Here is a 21,602-nt window from a genome sequence, read left to right on the forward strand (position 1 = left end):
AACAGAATAGAAAGTCCAGATCAGAACCCTCCCCGTTTGGTTACTTCATAACCATGATGGAGGTACTGATGCAGGTAGGTGGGGAAAGAAAAGGCCATCCAGGAAACGGTGCTTGGGACAGTAGTTTCCTGATACAGGGGGAAAATTAGATCCCTACTTCACACCATAATTAGAAAGAAACTTCAGCATATTTAAAAGCCTAAACATGAAAAGCAGAGTTGTAAAACTTTGGAAGAAAATATAGGTGAATATTTTACCACTCAGTGGGGAAGAATTTCCTAAATAAGATACATAAAAGAAGAGATTGGTGACTGTGATTACATTAAAGTTTAAAACCTCTGGGCAAAGATAGAACAAAGAAATAATACCCAGGATATCTTACAAAGAACTCCTGTACATCAGTTAAAAAAAAAAAAAAGACAAAAACTGATAGAAAAATGGCCAGAAGACATTAATGAGAAATTAACAGAAGAGGAAACTTGAATAGCTAAACAGCAAGGAGTCCCTGAAAGGTTTGCATCCTGGTAGTAAACGAAGGTACTTTAGGGAAATATGCAAACTAGGTACAGATGATCCCCATCTTTCAATGGTCTGACTTTTGATTTTTTGAGTTTACAGTGATGTTAAAGAGATAAATGCATTCAGTAGAAACTGCACTTTGAATTTTGATCTTTTCCTGGGCTAGTGGTAAGTGGTATGATACTTGTGATGCTGGGCAGTGGCAGTGAGCTGCAGCTCCCAGCCAGCCATGCAGTCATGGGGTAAACAACCGATACACTTACAACCATGCTGGACCCAGACCACCGTTCTGTTTTTCACTTTCATTATAGTATTCAATAAATTATATGAGATATTCAATACTTTATTTAGAAATAGGCTTTGTATTCAATGATTTTGCCCAACTTTAGTCTAATGTTAAGTTTTCTGAGCACATTGAAGTTAGGCTGGGTTAAGCTGTGATATTCAGTAGGTTAGGTGTATTAAATGCATTTTCGACTTAATGATATTTTCAGCTTACAGCATAAAGGTTTATTGGGACCTAACCCTATCATAAGATGAGGAAGATCTGTAGTTGGGTAGGAGTTGGCGATAAGGTACTACAGGCAAAGAAACCACTTATCTAGGGCTTCCCTGGTGGCTCAGTAGTTAAGAAGCCGCCTGCCAATGCAGGGAACATGGGTTCGAGCCCTGGTCCGGGAAGATCCCACATGTGGCGGAGCAACTAAGCCCGTGCGCCACAACTGCTGAGCTTGTGCTCTAGAGCCCATGAGCCACAACTACTGAGCCCGTGTGCGACAACTACTGAAGCCCGCAAGCCTAGAGCCTGTGCTTTGCAACAAGAGAAGCCACCACAATGAGAGGCCCATGCACCGCAATGAGGAGTAGCCCCCGCTCGCCGCAACTAGAGAAAGCCCGAGCACAGCAACGAAGACCCAACGCAGCCATAAGTCAATCAATCAATCAATAAACCACTTAACTAATTTAGGCTGGAGGTTCTAAAAATTAGAATTAGGTATTGGCATTATATGTTCTCTAATAGGATGCTTTATACCCATAAAACTTATAATCAAAGGAAAAATAATTAAGATCAATTTAGGAGCTATGTAAATTATCTAAAATGATCTGTAATCATGTAACTTATTTAACTGTGTTTTGAGCTCTTTCATGATATTTTGATTCATTGAAAACTTCATGTATTTTTAGACCTAAAGATTCTATGTCGTCATGAAATATAAATTATTTACTTTTTCACTTAATATTTAGTTACAATAGAGTAAGCATTTAAAGGCTGATAACTAATTACAAACTCATGCTATACTGTGCACTGTTTATGCGTATGATGTTGCATATGTTCATTTTTAGGAGATTGATTTGTATTTATTTCTGTTTATAAAAAATATTTTGTTTTATGTTTTTTGGTACAAAAATAGCTGTGGGACTATACCACAAAGGTGACTATTAAAATAGCCTTTGTGACCACCGATATTTATAGAGTGTGCTTAGGCAATAAAACCCACTGTTCTGCCTTTTGGTCCTGCCAAGGTGACTCCTGGCTGTGTTCCAGGCAACTAGTTCCAGGCCAGGGGGAGAACTGAACCACGGAAGTGAGACTGTCCCAGGGGACGGAGAGGCTAGAAGGACTCAGGTTCTTTCTCAGGCCAAATCAGTAAGGCAGCATCTAAGCTCCCTGGAGGATAGGAAGGAGAGAAACCAATTGGAGGATGAATGTTAAGAGGAGAATATAAATCCTCCTACTAACTTGCTTGCTGGTCTCTAAATTGGAAAACAGAATCCACAGTTGGGTTTTTGTTTTAATGACAACAAAATTCAGATCTTCTTTAGCCTTAAAGTTGTTGACGTTTAATTTTAATTGTTAAAAGATTAAGAAGAGTAGTAGGTAAGGAGTCTGGAGATTTGAATCTGGTCCTCTAAGCCTGGTTTGTCATGCCCTCACCACATGTAGAACAAGAGAGTCAGAATAGAGATGGCTTTTTAATGGTTTTGTCCAGCTCTGAAATTATTATCGTACAGTGTCACCAGTCATATTACTTTTAGTATCTGTACCAAACAAACCTGTATATATTTTTGCTTTGTTTTTATAATACTCTAGGGCTGTTATAGTTCTGAGGATATTTTTTCCCTGAGAAAACCTAAAAAGATCTGAGGAGACAGTATTGAGCCTTTTCTATCTTTTGTCTTAAGAAGTTTTCATAAGTGTCCACCAAGACGAATGAAAGATACTGAGTGTTAATTAAATCTTTATGATGGACATTTTTAGAAAATGCTTTGAAAACTTCCCTTGCCCAACTGTGAATAACTTACTCTGTCATACATACATATTCACATATATTCACACTGTGAATATAGTGAGAAAAGACAACAATTTGTAATCTTGGTTTATCTTTTTTCAGTTAATTATGAGCAATAATTTTTTTTTTCTTCTTCAAGGTGATATGGAAAGCCCTGTGTTTGCATTTCCCCTGCTCTTAAAAACAGAACCCCACGTTGAGAAGCTCTTCACATATTCTTTTTCTTGGAATTTTGAATGTTCACAGTGTGGACACAAATATCAAAACAGGTTAGTTTTTCTATTTTTTAAAATGGATTCATTCTATTGAAAATGGCTCCAAGTAATAAAATTTGAAGAAAACTTGCTTCCACTTGTAGCACTGCTCCCTCTACCCTTGATAAAATTTCCCACCATATATTGACGGTTTTCCACCATTAAGGTTAAAAGGAAAATTTTGAGCCTCAGAAATTGCAATTTGCTTGCTTCTTCATACTAGAAGAGTACAAAAAAAAATGGTTTGATAGATTACTAGAAGGCATTTTCTTAAGAAGTTCTTTAGTGGGAAGGGGGACAAATGGGAACGTAGCCTGTTCCCCTGTCCTCCCCTCCCCTCTGGATTCCCTGCCGAGTCAGAATACCTCTTAGAATTCTTTGAAAAACTATGTGTGTTTTGTTTACTCCAATATTAGGGACTAGGGCTTTTGTTTGCTTGTTTTTAACATCATGGAAACTTGATTTGAGGCTCCCAGAGTCTGGTAGCGGTCCTCAGAGGTGACTTACGCTTTCCCATTCCTTCCCTTAGTCCCATGAAAGACCAGCCATCACCTTCCATCAGCCTTCCACACGTGAGCTGTCCCAGCCGTCCTTTCTACTCCCCTGATGCCTCTAGGTGAGGATTAGAGGGATCATGACTGTTGTACATGACCCTGAGATTGGTACTTGGGAGGAAGCATGGAGAAGAAAGAAGCTGCAAATTTATTTTGCCTCCATACACCTACCACATAAATAAGGAGGGAAATTAGGTTTTAGAAGAGGAGTCAGGGAGAGAAACTTCATCAGGCATGATACCCTCACTTTCTCCACATATGAGAAAGTCTCTGGCTGGCTGGCCTTTCCTCTTTTCTGAAAGTCAACTATTAGTAAACTAGAAAATTTGGAGTCTCTCCAAGTTATTAAGTAAAACTATGAGAGAAAAGTATTGCTTTAGATATGCATTATCTTAATTGAGATTATTTTTAGGTATTTAGGGATCAGTTGAGGAGAGCTGGGACTGAGAGAACACTCTAGGGAATCCAAGCTACAGAACCAGGAAACATTTGTTTTTTCACCAGTTAGCTCGAAAGTACTAGAACAGAGTAAGAATTAGCATTTCACTCATACCTAGGACTTAAATAATTTTGTGTGAGTATGAGAACAAATACCTGCTTCTAGGTCTTCTGTCATTAACTTCTGTAAATTATCTGACTTTCTCCTCATTTGACAATGTGAAAACTGAAGCTTTAAAGGGGTTAAACTGATGCCCAAGGTGACACGCTAGTAAATGGCAAAATTCAGGCTTCGGTTTTCTGTTCTCTAAGACTTTCCTACTCACTGTGGTATACTGCCTAATCACCACATGGATTTTAAATAATATAAATAACATATACAAGTCTGATGATTAAAATCAGCTTCATTATAGCTTTTCCAAAATCCCCATCTCAGTTGTTTGACAGCTTTTCATTGAGCATATCCGATGTGCCAGGAACTTAACGGAAGTAACCTTTATTCTGGCCAAATTCAGACCAGTTAGTTAGGGAAATAACATATGAACATAATAGAGGACCAGTGACTTAGTCATTATTTTGATCTGTTGGCTTTGAATACAAGGTGATAAGGGCATTTTGGAGCTGTACAGAAAAAACTCTGAGAGCTCAAGGCACAGAAGCCACCAACCACTTGGGTTTGCCTTTTTCTTTCTTTTTTTTTTTAAGTTCTTTGTTCTAAAAGTAAAAGGAGTTATAGAACAGGAAAAGCTAAAATGAAGTGGCATTTTACTAAAACTATTTTCACTTAATCTGGTGGAAGAATACCCAGCAAACTCATTCATTTTTGTGCTGCTGTTTTTAGTGCCAGTTGAACAGCTTTTACTTAATTTAGAAGATATGTTCTGGAGGCAGTTAAAAACATGGTCTTTGGAGTTGGACTCCCTGAATTCCTATCTCAAGTCTGTCATTTATCATCTGATGTATTTCACTTTCCTCATCTGTAAAATGGAGATAAGAATAGTACGTGCCGCTTCGATTTGTTTGGTACATGAGTGCTTAGCACAGTGACTTGTACATAGTAAGTGCTCAGAAATGTTAGATGTCATGTGGAGCATTAACACTTATTTGCTGAGACAAACTCCCTTTTATTAACTAAAAAATAGGAGCCTTTACTTCACGTTTATCTTTGAGAACTAAGAATTTAGCAGAAATATAATCAGTGTATTTGTTGATACCTCTATGTGGCCTTGCTTTTAAAATGTTAGCTTCCCTGATCTATTTTTAACGGCCTGTGCTTATCTCACTTATGATTTACCAGTATTTGTTACTGTTTAGAGAAGAAGGTGGTGTCTCCTAGATAATAAATAATTGCTCTTTTCAAGATATTACTAAAGCGAATCTAGTTGAGGTACAGTGTGCATCTGTAAAGATCATCTTTTTAGATGCCTATTGCTATCAAGTATTCAGGCTAAAGTGCAAAGTTAGAACTTGTGTAAACTGTGAAAACAATATTCTTTCACAGCTGATATTCTTATATTTTAAGGATGAAGATAATTAAGTTGTCTCTCTTCCTGATTGTATATATTTGTAAGTGCCCCTTTTTGTTTTAGGTTGTCAATAATGGATAGCCAGAATGTGAAGTTTTTGAGTAAGGGATGAGCTCTTAATAAATTTGAAAGCCTTAGAACAGTGGTTCTCAACTATTTTTTGAGAAAAATATTTTTGGGGGGCTGTTTTTGTCCCATGGGACATTTGGCAACGTCTGGAGATAACTAGCTGCTACAGCTGGAGGCTGTTACTGGCATCTAGTGGGTAGAGGCCAGGGATGAGGCCACATATCCAGCAATGCAGAGTACTGTGCCCCACAGCAAAGAATAACCCAGTGCAAAATAGCAGTGGTACTGCTCTTGAGACACTCTGCCTTAACATTTTCTTCATCTCATAGCTGAAAAACTACAGGTAATTAATGTGGAGAGTCCTTACGAGAGCTTTACTAGAGTAGGGTTCGGGAGGAACATTGATACATTGATTTGAGGGAATAGAAAAGTATGAATAAACAAATAAAGGAAAGCACCTTTTATTTTAGGTGTTGATTGAGTTAACATGAATGAATTTAACTTAATCAGAGTTTTGTCTTCTTTTTTTATAGATGTATGAAGAATCTGGTCACCTTTACAAACGTCATCCCTGAGTGGCACCCAGTTAATGCTGCCCATTTTGGTCCATGTAATAATTGCGACAATAAGTCACAGATAAGAAAAATGGTATTAGAAAAGTGAGTTTAAATTGCGCTACTATTTTTAGAACAAAATGAAGGTGGATTTACTTTTTTTTTTTTCATGCGTAGAATTGAAAGTGATGACTACAACCTACTTTCAGAAGTTTGAGTTAATGTATGTCTGTGAATTGCCAAAATGCTTCTCTCTATCAGGAACTCTGGCCAATAAGCAAGCTGTTCAGGCGACATACCACTGCAGAGCTGACTTAGGGTGATTGTCTGACCCCACTGTCCTACTGTCTTACCTTCTTTTGCCTTTTTCTCTCTTTAAGGATATTAAACCTCCATCTTTCTCACCTCTGCCAAGTGCCTGGAGTCATTAGAATTCTGGAATGTCCTTAATCTAATTTCAAGAACTAAGATGATTCAAAGATGAGCCATAGGCTCATCTGTCTGAATTTCCCTCTTCTTCCAGACCTCGGCCTGCTAATTCTTCATCCTTTTGTAAGCTTTCTGCTGCCCTTGAGCAGATGTATCATTTTTATATTTTGCCAGCTCTTCTATTTTTTCCTCAGTGGGAGGACTGATCAGAATTATCTTTTCCAGTGTTATCAGAAGCCCCATATCTTTAAAAACTCACAGGTAAATTCCATTTTAGGCAGTTTGTCTCTCTTTTGTTAATACACTCACACACATACCTCCTCTTTAACCTTTGCTTTCAGTTGCCCTTATCTCTACATAAAGGAAATGTTTTGAGGTTTAATTTGATGTAATAAAGAACCAGTGACATTAACCTTTTCTTAACCTTTTCCTGATGCCCTTGGATGTGCCAAGAAACCTCTTAGAATCTTTCCTAAAGGTTTATTATCATCCAAGTAATAAATTCTCAGTTAATCTAATAGTGCCAAGACTTAAAAGGAAAAAAGAGCAGTGCCACTCCTACCCCATCTCCAGGCATCTGATTTTTTTTAAATTTTATTTATTCATTTATTTAATTTTTTAGCTGCATTGGGTCTTCGCTGCTGGACACGGGTTTTCTCTAGTTGTAGTGAGCAGGGGCTACTCTTTGTGGCGGCGCATGGGCTTCTCATTGCGATGGCTTCTCTTGTTGCAGAGCACAGGCTCTAGGCTCCCGGGCTTCAGTAGTTGTGGCTCGTAGGCTCAGTAGTTGTGGCTCGCAGGCTCTAGAGTGCAGGCTCAGTAGTTGTGGCACACAGGCTTAGTTGCTCCATGGCATGTGGGATCTTCCCAGACCAGGGCTTGAACCCATGTCCCCTGCATTGGCAGGCGGATTCTTAACCACTGCGCCACCAGGGAAGCCCCAGGCACCTGCTTTTTAAACCTTTACGGTAGTATTTACTTTGAGATTTCAAAACAGTGTACTTATTCCACCTTTATATAGTCTTCTTTTATAGTAGTTGAGGACTAAGGGCTCTTACACCAACACCTGGGCCCCATCTCTATTTAACCTCTCCCTGTCCTTCCAATATGATTACATTTTTAGTTAAATCAGTGCTTCAGTACTTATTGTTTATTATGAATATGCATATATTCCCTCTCCAGCCAAGCAGGATACGTGGTTATGTTTCATTTCTTTTATAACTCTTTAGTTTTCCTGGAATTATTAATTGCCTGTGTTTTCACTTACTTTGTTATATATACATTGTGATTTTTTTTCCAAATTCTTCAAATACCCGTTAATAAATTTTCTAAACACTCAAATGCTTCACAGTTTTTTAAGTTCTCCTCCCCCTTTTTTTCTGGAAACCTCTCTTCTGGCTACCTTTTATCCTTCTGCTCCAGGGTTCTAATCTATACTGGTTCCTCCCTGGGTCTGCTGCTTGGGAGTCTTCTTTTTTTTTTTTTTAATAAATTTATTTATTTTATTTATTTATATTTGTCTGCGTTGGTTCTTTGTTGCTGTGCGTGGGCTTTCTCTAGTTGCGGCAAGCGGGAGCTACTCTACTTTGAGGTGCACGGGCTTCTCGTTGTGGTGGCTTCTCGTTGTGGAGCACAGGCTCTAGGTGGGTGGGCTTCAGTAGTTGTGACACGTGGGCTTCAGTAGTTGTGGCGTGTGGGCTTTAGAGCACAGGCTCAGTAGTTGTGGCGCACGGGCTTAGTTGCTCCGCGGCATGTGGGATCTTCCCGGACGAGGGCTCGAACCCGTGTCCCTTGCATTGGCAGGCGTATTCTTAACCACTACACCACCGGGGAAGTCCTGGGAGTCTTCTTTATACACACTTGTGGTCACTATCTCAGTATTCAGCCCCGGGCCTTACCCCTACCTTCTTCAGCATCTGTTGCCTATCAATATTGAGTCTTTAGGGGTTCTTTGGGGGCATATAAGCTCTTCTCATCAGTATCCCCACTCTGTAGCAGTCATTTCATCACTTCATTCATTCTGCTAAGTTACCATATTTCTGTTTGCTTTTTGTCTTCTAAGTATTTATTGTCTTCTCATTTGCCCATGTCTCCTTTCCCTTTTTTTGTCCTTTTGGTTTATTACCTTTTCTTGTCCTTTACTATCATTTGATAGCATTTGATTGGGGAGACAGTGGAGATATCTTCAACCAAAAGTCCATAGGCTGTCTGGGGTCCAAGCTTTGAGATTTAAGTCTTGAGGGAATCCCCACCCCCACCCCACCCTTTTATTTTTTTGACTGTGCTGCATGGCTTGTGAGATCTTAGTTCCCCAGCCAGGGACTGAATCCACACCCTCGGCAGTGAAAGCACAGAGTCCTAACCACTGGACCACCAGGGAATTCCCAGGGAATCCTTTTTTTTTGAAGTGCTGTCCTTAGTGATGAGTTAGAAGGGCGGCAGGAGTGGAAGTCTGTCGTCCTGCCCTGGGTCATTGGGTCACTGGAGGCTTTTTGGTATATATCATTATCACAGTGTATAGTGCTTTTTCTCAAGCCCTAACATTGAAGATAAACTCACTACTACTTTGTTTGATCGATTAATTTGTTGTATTGCAACATATAATTTTTAATTATACAAATATGTTGCTTTACTTACATTAAAGATTCATGCTCTGATCTGGAAATGTATCCAGACAGTGTTTCAATGGGAAATGTGTTTAGCGTTCTAATGAATGGGCCAACTTAAAAGCAGAATTTATAATTTGGACATTGACTGTATTCAAAAGTAAATTGAACTAGTATGTAAAATTTCACTTAAATTTTAAATGACAAGGTCTATAAAGTCCCTGGTAATTTTTTTACTTTGAAATTTGTGTAACTTGATTGTTGGTATCTAATGGAATTTAGAAGCAAATTTAATATAGCTTTTAGGGATAACTTAAAAGTAATTGGGTCCATCATGATATCGTGCATAACTCAATCTTGTAGCATTCTAAAAACTAATAGTGTTCCCTGAACACCTTGTCTCAGGTAATCCCCATCTCTATATGTTCCCATTGGAAAAAGAGTCCATTGATAAATCTGGTGAGTCCAAATCTGCTACTTTTCTTTAAGTAAATTTGAGTAAATTGTTTAGGAATTATATCCAGAGCATGGTGACGTAGACTTAGAATGTGATTTAATTTTACTTCACAGACTCTTGAAATGAACCTCTCATTACTGCCACGATCTCCTTTAGGAATCTGGTCATACACTATCCTGGATTGTCATTTGAAAAGCTCACTTACTTAAAGTTTTAACAATGATCTGTTTTTTCAACAACTATTTCTAAAGGATAGGGGAGTAGGGAGAATGGAAATAAGACATTTCTGCTCTGTGCTTATAGAGAGAGCTTTGTTAAACTGTCTAATACAATGATTTTCAGACTTTTTAAAAACAGATAAAGTACACTCTCCCCTACAAATTTTGGATGGAATACTGATATAAAAAATAGTTAAAATTATGTTTCTTAATTTAAGTCTTCATTGTTTGGCAGGAAATATTTCATTATTTGTGAGATCCTTGAACCACCTTCAGAAAACACAGTTTGTAAACCTTTGTTGAACAGTTGAGTTTTTTTTTTTTTTTTTTGGCCACACAGCATGTGAGATCCTTGTTCCCCAACTAGGGATTGAACCCACACCCCCTGCAGTGGAAGCATGGAGTCTTAACCAGTGGACAGCCAGGGAATTCCTGAACGGTTGAATTTTTTCTAAAGATGTATTTTCTTTTTTACAATTAACATGAACGAATTCTAATTCTTTGAATTATACCTAATTTTACTCATATTTTTCATTTTTTGTCATATTGCAAATTCAAACAATGGTATAATAGATCTAAAATGTAATGAGGTTTAAAAATTACATTTGCAGATTTTTTTCTGCCTAAAGCCTACATTATTACAGTTCAGAAGTACATATGTACACATTGTTAAATATTCTTTTTCTAAAATATGAATGATTATATTACATTAGTTGGATGAAAATCAAAAACTTGTACTCCAGGCCATTAGCACAAGACTGGCTACTTTTTGTGGAGCTGACTCAGTGTGCCCTGCTGACTTGCATAGCAGGGCAGTTAGCACAGTTCCCTTGTGCTTGCTTTCTGTCTTTCCTATTTTTTCTTCTCTTCTTGAGGGTAGATCCTTATAGTAGGAGGAGTTGAATCTCATGTTAAGGAGGTGAGTACAAATGGATCATAGCTTGAAATCTCTTGTGACTCTTGGTTCCAGTTCCGTTAACCTGTCCCATCCAGTTTTTTATGGTTGAGTCAGAACCTGACTTGCTCTCTTCAGCTCTGAGCACTGTCTTTGACACTCAGGGTACTGTGGGTAGGAAGAAGTGTGAGAACAAAATCTGTTATTGCCAAGCTAGAGGTAAACTTCAACCCTCACTTGAGAGGCTGGAAATGAGACAAGCTGGAATTATAGGTAGGAAAATACCGTGACTTTTAGGGTTTAGGAGACGTAGAAAGGAAAATAAACTAGAAAAGGAGGAGGCCTATGCTTTATTTTGTTGACTCCAAGAAGCCAACGTTTCTAAGTTGTACTGTTTTAAAATTATGCCATTAAGAAATAAATGCTGCCTATTGAACATTTTCCACGTGTAAACTCACATAGAAACTAGTAAGATTGTGTAGTCTAGGGATCAACAAGAGAATGTTTTAGTAACTAGCCTCAGCAAATATATTGAAAAGGTAACATTTGAGGCCAAAAGAACTAAATATTAGTACTTGAAGAGGCCTGAAGCCTGCCTGTCCAGCTGTGAGAGTAAATCTCTGGTTTTACTGTGGATCACTGATGCAGAGACACAGTTTCACCTTTTAACATGTTTGAAATGGGAATACATCTAAAAATCGATGGCATGGTATAGTTTAATTGGCAGTCTTCTTTCATAATGGTACATTTTATATAATCAGTGGCATCTCAGATCAATGTGTGGCAAAAAACAATGAGAATTTAGTGTTATGGACGGTTTTGCAGGACTTTTTATTTATTGATACTTAAGTTTTAAAGACTTGATTATTCTCTAACAGAAAGATTGACAAGGGATAATTTACAAATTATCTCTCGTCAGTTTGAATAATCTTCATTTTGGACATTGATTCAAGTTTATTTCAGCTGAATAAGTTTTGGTAAGCTAAGTAAGTTTTGACAGCTGTTTAAATATTGGGAAGAGGTATTCAACATTTTTTGTAAATCCTGAGAGCTTTGTTAAATTTAATTATTTGAGGCCTATTCTGGGTTCTATTTTCTGGTTTGTTATGTTACTGTAATAATAAAATATATCTTTGAAATTATGGATGTCTTGAAGTTTATAGTAAATCAACCATCATGTTGTATTTTCTTCTCTACTTCCTCACAAATAAACTTTTTGTAAGTAGAAAATTTAGTTTGATGGGTCTCTCTACTTCCTGAGAAAACTGAGAGAAATAGGCCAAAGCATTAGCATGTTGGGGTTTTTTAAATGTTTGTTTGAATATCTTAGGTTTGTTATTTTGTTTCACATATCACCTGTCCCATCTAACAAAGGCAATTAATTTGGGCACTTGATGCCAAGGAGAATTCTCAAAGGTCTGGATTTTTTTCTTTTGATTCTGTGAAGTAGTTTCCGAGAGATCTTCTTTAAGCCAAAGCAGCATCGCGGCTCACAGAGCAATTTTTGTTTAATGGTCTGTGTTAGAGCCTTATTGCATGATGGCTTCCAACTGTCAGTGATACCATTCTGAGAAGGGTTTACTGTTACATTCTTCTTAGAGTGAGTTCTCCATTTCTAATTAAGGCACACATCTGGAGGTTCTCAAGAAAAATCAGTGCAGTTGGCCTTGAAAATGTTATGTGTGACTTACTCACTTTAGACCATCTTTTGTACAACCAGACACATGGTATTACATTTGTTTGACTTCTCTTACCTTTCTCTCCCACAGAGTCTCTCTCATATTCATGTTGCACTTTGTGGAAGGCTTGCCGCATAATGACTTGCAGCACTATTCATTTCATTCTGAAGGCTGTCTTTATCAAATAACTTCTGTAATTCAGTACCAAGCAAATAATCATTTTATAACATGGATTTTAGATGCTGATGGTAAGTGTTTAAACGTTTTTCTTTTACAATAATAGGCATGGAGACTAAACTGTAGTTTGTTCTTTTAAGACAGACTTGGCCTTGGCTCTTTTTTCTCTCTTCTTGTCCTTGCCAGTTACTGTTCCGCCCCTCTCCTCTATTCCGTCACTATGCTTTAGAATCACTCCTAACTTTTAACTTTGCTTATTTATATTAGCATATTTATGGGTATACACATGCATATGCGTCTTTCTTTTTTAGACAGAGATTGAGGTGATAATACTACTGTTGCTTTACAGTTTGCTATTTTTCACTTAATGCCTTTGCTTTCATTTTTTATTATATGAGTCATATATGTTCAGTATAAAAAATGGTGGCAATTTTGAGTTTTTAGATCTATAACCTTGTATTTCTTTTAAAAAGAAGGTGCATTGTTCTGGAGGTTTTTTAGTTGAGAACAAAAATAAAATAAGTTTTGCTGAGTTTGCAATTGTTGGTAATATAAGTAAAAGTAAACATCTATTTCTAAGACTATTAGACATTGCAGACTATGTAACCTTCTCTCACTGTGAAATAGAATATCTGAAATCCATAGTTTGCTAACAGCTACAGTCAAGGTAAAGCCTTTATTTAAATAATTAAGCTTTTCAATACAAGGTTAACTAGTACAGCTCATGAATTTTGCTTTTTCCCTTCTGTATATTTAATGTGGTTTATTATTGAGTTTGTTTCCCCTCACGATGTTCACTTTGTCTTAGACAAGATAACTCAGTCTCCTTAAAGTGTTATATCAGTTCATTGATAAGGGGTCACTTTGATTTTGTTCTATTTTTCCACTTACAGTTGTTAAGAAATTTTTCATATTTGATGTTTTCTTCCTGGGGATGGTTTGGTTAGATGACACAATAACGTGTTTATAAAAGCACTTTGCAAATTGAAACTCATGTTATAAATATAGTAATTACCTTAAAGTTTTACCCTACTTCAGAATTTGGGGTGGGGGGGAAGTGGTTCTCAATAACATAAAAAAACTTCGAAAAAATTTATTTTACTTTTTTATTGCATTCTAGAGTATGAAAAGTCTGCTTCAGGTAGAAGAGGTTAGATGGTTTCCAACTTTGACAGCATATGAAAATTGTATGGTTAGCTTATAAAAAACATCCTGGCTCTCTCCTAGACCAGTGAATCAGTCTCTGAGAATTCAGCCTAAATATTGATCAGATGATTCTAATGTGTATGTGTGGTAGAGAACCACTGACCTAGGCAAAGAAAATATTCTCAAAGTTTTAATGGGTATAGGATACAAAGTGGTGGGTTCAGATAGTTTATAAGGGTGTACCCACATAAACGTAACAGATGGTTTTGTTTGGGGTTTTTTGGTGTGTAGAGGGACATTAACCTCTTTCCCTTCATCCATCATCTCATTCCTACTTGACAAATGAGAAAACAGGAGCTCAGAAATAAAATAAGAGCAGACACCTAAAAACCTAAGCTTCTTTTTCTAACCCCAAAAAGAAATAAAATAAGAATTGAATTAAGTGTTGGCATTTGAGTTAACAAGCTTCATTTATCTTGAAAATTCATTGTATTATGAAAAACTTAATCTATTTTCTAATACTGTTAGATATATTAGGTGATACTGTACTGTATTTCTAAGTTCCAGAAGTTAAAGATACTTCTGTCTTGATTTTTGTGGGCATTTTAGAAAAGAGTAAACACTACCTCAATTTCTCACATTTCTGGATGTTAGTGTATAACTTTTGTTATCCGAATAAGGACTTCTAACATTTGGCAGAGAAAAATGGTGACATAAGGATAGGCCATGTTTTCAAGCATTCTCCTTTGGTGGATATCCAGTGATAACAGCGGTTAAAAAGGCCAGAAGAAAGTTAACCCAGGATGGTGGTTTTTTTGAATGTCTAACATCTTTCACTTTCCTTCCCCATCCCCCAGGAAGTTGGCTGGAATGTGATGACTTAAAAGGCCCATGGTCTGAAAGGCATGAGAAATTTCAAGTTCCTGCTTCAGAGATACATATTGTTATCTGGGAAAGAAAAACATCCCAAATGACAGATAAAGCACCTGCCTGCTGCCCACTTAAAAAGACTTATGATCAACACGCTTTCGGAGATGAGAATCAAGTATCTCCAGCGTTGTGTTCTGTAGGTGGTGTTGCCTCAGCTGAAATGTCCTCAGGAACTCACCCCACAAATGTGTCCGTTGCTCCTAATACTCTTTCACAGGATGAAGCCGTAACTTTTGAGCATCATTTATTTTCAGGTCCGAAAGGTTTGGTCGACAAGAGTATTTCACCTTTGACATTTGAAGAAATACAGGTTAACTCTGAAGGTTTTTTATTAGAAAATAAACCTGTGGCAGAGAATGCAGGGGTTGTCAAAACACATACTTTGCAATCGCAGGAGTCACTAATGGCTTCTTTAGTATCGGCTCCATGCGAGGACGAGCTTGCCCAAGACCAGTTTGTGGATTTAAGCTTTTCATCTCAACTTGTAAATACAAATGTGCCATCAGTACAGCTGAATACAGAAGATACTGTAGTTACTCAGCCTGTGAATGATATTCGTGCTACTGACCTTACACAGAGAGTAAAGTCAGTAGAAACTGAGGGTACAGTTGCCCTAGAGAAGGATGCTCCATCGAAACAACTTCTTTTACCAAAAACTGAGAAATTAAAACCAGAACAACATGTTACATCTCAGGTGTCTGATTTGAAGGAAAAAGAAACTGCAGCATCTTCTCAAACCATAACAGCTAAGCCGTCACAGAATCCATTTCTGAAAGAAAATCAGAAAAAACCATTTGTGGGAAGCTGGGTTAAAGGCTTACTAAGCAAGGGTGTTCCTTTTATGCCGTTTCGTGTTTCAGCTCATAATAGAAACACTGTGACTGATTTGCAGCCTCCAGTTAAGGGGGCAAGTAATTTTGGTGGCTTTAAAACTAAAGGTACAAAACAAAAGGGTAACTGGGCATCCAGGGAAGCTCATAGGTGTGCAAGTAAGCCTCCTCCAGTTAGTAACCCTGCACCAAGGCATCCATCACCCGTCAGCACAGCTTCTCTCCCTGCTAATGGTTATGGTGATTTGGAAGTTTTGAAGAAATGTGAAAACGCCTCATACGGAGCTCACCTCAACCACAATTCTCATGGAAATGAAAATGGTGTTTCTTCAGCAAACCATGGAGACTCAGTTGAGGGTCAGATTCATAAACTTCGTCTAAAACTTCTTAAAAAACTTAAGGCAAAAAAGAAGAAATTAGCTGCCCTTATGTCTTCCCCCCAAAATGGAACACTTCCAAGTGAAAATTTAGAACCTATGTCCCATTGTGGATCTCCAAATGATTGTGAATCTCCAAATGATTGTGAATCAATAGAAGACTTGTTAAAAGAACTACAACATCAAATTGATATTGCCGATAGTAAATCTGGATGCGCCACAGTTCCTAGTGTTTCCTCATACAGTAGTCAAACTCATGAAGAAATCTTAGCAGAATTACTGTCCCCTACAACTGTTGTTTCAACAGAGCTCTCAGAAAATGAGGAGGCTGACTTTAGATACTTAGAAATGGGAGATAATCATATCCCAGCACCAGTGCCTAATGAATTAAACAATATTCCCCAAGACATACATCTGAGACAGGACCATAATTACTGCAGCCCTACCAAGAAAAATCAATGCCAAGTTCAGCCAGACTCACTCACAAATAATGCCTATGTTACGACATTGAACTCGGAAAATCCCATGAAGACTGATATTTTTGATGAGTTTTTTTCTACTTCCGCGTTAAATTCTTTAGCAAGTGACACGTTAGACTTCCCTCATTTTGATGACTATCTGTTTGAGAATTGTTGAATGCTTGTTAACTCTTTTTAGGTTAATATTTATTATTACTCTTGGAAAAATTTACTATGTTTTTAGGTAGTGTTTACACACTGGCCTTGTCATGAACAAAATGTAAGCTACTGAAGGTTTTACCTTTGGTTATGCCCACAAAGCATATGATCTGTTTCACAAGTTTAAATGATGAAGAATTTGTTCTCCTTGTTGGCTTCATTTTGTGTTTGTAGGAGAATGAGGATTTCAAAATGTTAAAAATGAAAAGTAGTTTATAGTTTCTGGCAGTTTGTACAGTTGGGTACATTAAATTTCTACATTTTAAATTTTAGTTATGTTGGTTCAGGCAAAACACTAGTTGATACAAACTTAAGTCATTGTATATGATACGTGAACACATGACTGTTTTGCTAATGGTTTTGTGATCTTACGTAAGAGCCTAAGCCTGTCTCTTCTACCAGTAGAGTGGTATAGAATGTAAGCTCCCCTCATACAACTTGTTTCCTCTTTCTCTCTTTACAAAAGATGGCAGGAAACTTGTTACTAGAAGTTTATATAATGTTAGGTGATCAAAAAAATGATCTGTAACAGGAAAAAGTAACCTATTTTTGTGTTGATGTGCTAAGAGTTTACATTATAAGTATCATCTTTCTCCCCCAAGACATTTATTTCTGTAACCAAAGTGGGACACCATCTAACAGTTATATTTTGGGAGAAATAACAGTGCATGTAAGGCTTGCCTATGTTGGATTCTACTGTAAATGAAACATGAATTCATTTAAACCTCAGCATTCCTATGAGCAAGGTACTCATCACTTTTAACAGATAAGGAAACAGCACAGAACTAGTAAGTTGTAGAGCTGGGATTGAGTATAGAGTGGTTACTACAGTGCTTGAACTTAACATATGTTCTACCTCTAGCTTCATTTAAAGTTTGGATGCCCAAACAGCACCACTGCTGTAGTGATTTGAGTTAGTAGCAGAGTTACTAAGGTTTGAAGGTGGCAGTCTTGGGGGAGAATACTTTGCTAGGGACTCAGTACTGCAAAAATAATTTGTCAAAATTACTCCCAAACCTCCCCCTCCCTTTTTTTCTGATTGCAAAAGTAAAAAGTCATGTTTATTGTAAGGAAAAACTGGGAAAATACAGGAAAACACCAAGAAGATTTCGGAGCATTCATCTTAACACTTAGTGGTAATAACTACTGCAAACATTTTCATATTTTTATGCATTTAGACTTTAAGACATAAATATGAGATTCTGTTGTACCTATTTGTTAATGATCTGTGTTAATGTTTAATGAGCATTCTTCCATCTTAGTTTTTGACAACTTTTGGATAGCTATATAATGTTACCTTGTGTGTATTACCATTGTTTCACCAATTTATATTTTGAGGTGATTTGTATTGTTATTGTTAATTATCCTTATTGATAAAAATTTTCACAGATCCAAGTTTTATTTTCTGGGAGTGGAATTTCTGGGTCAAAGAATATGCACTTTTTTACAGTCTTTTAATGATTGTTTGCATGGCTTTGCTGAACCCTCACCAACACCAGGTAGTAGCATTGAAGGGGGAAGAAACCTTGGCTGGTTTTGGTTACATTTCCATGATTATTAGTGAGGTTGAATATTTTCTGTAACTTTATTGGCCAGTTGAGTTTTTTTGAGGAATTGCTTATCCATCCTTTACTTGTTATTAATTATTTATTCAACTATTTCTAGATTTCTGCTGAGTGCCAAGCACTGTTGTAAACCTCAGACATAAGGCAATAAAAATAAATAAATAAAAGGAAATTCTTGCCTTTTAGTAATTTGCCTTCTAAACAAGGAGGTAAATATATAATGTTGGGTGGTAATAGGGGATACGTACGGTTGACTCCTGTTATTTGCGGTACTTCTGTTGTATCAAGTCACCACAAACACTGAATTAGCAAATACTGGACCACCGCTCCTGGGGGAATACAGTTAGGTTCCTGTGAGCCTCTGGTCACAACATTTTTGTCACCTGATCAACAAATGTTGTTTTTTGTGTGTTTCTGTTTAAAGATACCTTATGTAATATATATTGTTGATTTATTAATATTGAACACAAGGTCACCAGCGCTGTAACTCCTTCCTGAATGGAGCTCATCCCACGCATGTTTTTTTCCATGAGGCACATCACACCTTTCTTGCACTTTGGAATACTAGACAGCACTTGAGCACCACACTTGGGGGCCATTTTAAACAAGTGAAATAACCAACAAAAAGGACAAAAAATGTCCATAAGACATTTGGTCCATGCCAATGGTCCTTGAAATTTGGTCCTACCCAAAATGTCCATGAGCATATTTGGTCCATGCCAAATATCAAGGCTCTTGCTATTTGGTACGGATCATTTGGTGTGGACCAAATGTACTGCAAGGGTTTCAGATTTTTCATTGCTGTGTACATGTCCATAAATGACCACAAGAGCACTGCAAGTATTGATTTTTAGGGTTACAAATAAATTTTGGCAAGTAGGCGTGTCAATGGAACTAGGTTTCTTCCTTTTCTTCCTTCCTTCCTCCCTCCCTCTCTCTCTCTCTCCTTTCTTTCCCTCCCTTCCTCCTTCCTTCCTCCCTCTCTCTTTCTCCTTTCTTTCTTTCTTTTCTTTCTTCCTTTTTCTTTCTTCCTTTTTCTTTCTTTCCTTTCCTTCTTTTCTTTCCTCCTTCCCTCCCTCCCTCCCTCCCTTCTTTCCTTCCATGAATCTTTAATTCTTTTGCAGTGTATCTTGATGTGGTGCCATGAGGTTTCTTTTCCCCCCAACAGTATATTTGTTCGAATACCATTTATTGAATCACCTCACTGTTCTTTAACCATTCAAAATACACCATTCACATATCTTTCATATTATGTTAACAAATATTCAATTCCTATAGTTTATTGAAGTTATGTGGGAAGAAACTTAGTGATCAATTATAGAAGGCAATTAAACAGTGTAAATATCAATTTCCTAGGGGGGGTAAAAAGGCTAGGAGGAAAGTATCAAATTTTAGCCAATTTTTCTTCCAGTTAACATTATTGCAGTCATCCACTCTGCAAGTCAGAAAAAGTATATGAAAAGCAGAAGATACAGTTTATTAGAGTTTTGTTTCTTCCAGTTTTACTGAGATATAATTGACATACAGCACTGTATAAGTTTAAGGTGTACAGCATAATGGTTTGAGTTACCTATATTGTGAAATGATTACTGCAGTAAGTTTAGTTATCTTAGTGTTTTCCTGGGTACCGCAAATGCAAACAACACAAAATGGACTAGCTTTTCCAAACTCAGAATCTGGGGCCAAAAACAGTGAGCCGTGTCCATATGTGTTATGGCAGGGGAGGAAGGGTGGAATCGAGCTGGCAGGTTAGAGGGAGCATCGCAAAGGAGTGACCTTAAACTACTGACTTTTTCTGAGCCGTTTCCAGAGGCATCTCCTGTGGGCGCTCCTGCCGCAGGTAAAGAGCCCCATACCGTTGGTGGCTCTGAAACAGGCCTGTTCAGTGAGCTTATCTGTGACTGTCTTTCTGGCCCTTCTTTGCTTTTCACCTCCAGGAGCTCCTCTCCCCTTTCTCCCCACCCGTGTTCCCTCAGGAAGCCACAGAAGAGGCAAAGGTGACCGACAGGCACTACAGGATGCTTCTGAGTAAAGCAGACCCACAAAAGGCGCTTATTAACTTCTGCAAGACAGCAAAGTGCCAAAGCGACAATAAATCTGGTACTGGAGAACTTTAATCAGGAGATTAAATGTAACCACAGAAGCAAGAGGTCATCAGGAGAAAAGGAGCTCCTATGAAATACTTCAAATCTCAAAATGAAAATGCATTTCCTGTTTAGTTATTGCAGGCACTTAATAGCTTGATCAAGCACCCTTCTTGCCGGCTTTCTCGTTATTATAACCTTCCCACTGGGTTTGGAGGCAGAGAGGATCTAAATGTGCTGAGAAGTTCAAGTGTGTCTACAACTCACCTGATACTTAAAACTCCCCCAGCCCCAAGGCAACGTAAACGGGGCCTGTTCAGCAGGATGTCAAGATATCTGAGTTGTAAACTGGAGTCCCACCGATATGGACCTTGTGGTTACTGTAAAGCATCCCTGTGCTTGGTAACTAATAGGGAAATTCTATATTTAAAACTTCAGTTCTATATTTAGTTCTTATTCATTGCAGATTTTCACCTCTGTAGTAGTATTATAGTGAATTCCTTTTTTTTTTAACATCTTCATTGGAGTAAAATTGCTTTACAATGGTGTGTTAGTTTCTGCTTTATAACAAAGTGAATCAGCTATACATATACATATACTCTCATATCTCTTCCCTCTTGCATCTCCCTCCCTCCCACCCTCCCTATCCCACCCCTCTAGGTGATCACAAACCACCGAGCTGATCTCCCTGTGCTCTGCGGCTGCTTCCCACTAGCTATCTATTTTACGTTTGGTAGTGTATATATGTCCATGCCTCTCTCTCACTTTGTCACAGCTTACCCTTCCCCTTCCTCGTGTCCTCAAGTGCATTCTCTAGTAGGTCTGTGTCTATTCCCGTCTTACCCCTAGGTTCTTCATGACCTTTTTTTTTTTCTTAGATTCCATATATATGTGTTAGCATACGGTATATGTTTTTCTCTTTCTGACTTCACTCTGTATGACAGACTCTAGGTCCATCCACCTCACTAGAATTCCAATTATCAAGCCAGCCTATGTTCTTGTACCAGTGAATATATTGGATAATTAAGTATAAATAAACTATCATTATGCTCACACATGCATATAATAATCTATGATCTACTTTGCAGTTTATTACTAAGGTAGTTGAAGATCTCCTTATTTTAAAGTGTGTATTTGATTTACTTGTTTAGGAATAACTAGTTTGAGTCATCTGACAGACAATAATTTTTGGTTTGTTTTTACTAAAAAAAAAAGGGGGGGCTCAAATCCTATGAGGGGGTGACTAAAATATGATAGTTTGCTGGGTGTCATTAAAGTGACTCCCAAGGAAAGAAATACAAATTGGTATCTGGTGATGGTGTAAATC

General features: G+C 37.6%; 1 protein-coding gene across 4 annotated transcripts in view; it reads left to right on the forward strand.

The window, feature by feature from the left end:
- The window catches only part of USPL1 (ubiquitin specific peptidase like 1), a 40,508-nt gene extending 22,156 nt beyond the window's left edge, over positions 1–18,352 (forward strand). For 3 of the 4 annotated variants that reach the window (XM_081215059.1, XM_081215062.1, XM_081215060.1), the window contains 5 exons: positions 2,950–3,079; positions 3,594–3,680; positions 6,185–6,310; positions 12,580–12,737; positions 14,670–18,352. In XM_081215059.1, coding sequence (XP_081071185.1) covers positions 2,950–3,079; positions 3,594–3,680; positions 6,185–6,310; positions 12,580–12,737; positions 14,670–16,585 — 2,417 coding nt within the window. In that variant the 3' untranslated portion in view covers positions 16,586–18,352. The remainder of the gene's footprint in view (positions 1–2,949; positions 3,080–3,593; positions 3,681–6,184; positions 6,311–12,579; positions 12,738–14,669) is intronic. The other variant, XM_081215061.1, reaches the window with a different exon arrangement.
- Positions 18,353–21,602: the final 3,250 nt, after the last annotated feature.

Source organism: Mesoplodon bidens (genome assembly GCF_964165515.1).
Source record: "Mesoplodon bidens genome assembly, chromosome: 17".
Classification (NCBI taxonomy): domain Eukaryota; kingdom Metazoa; phylum Chordata; class Mammalia; order Artiodactyla; family Ziphiidae; genus Mesoplodon; species Mesoplodon bidens.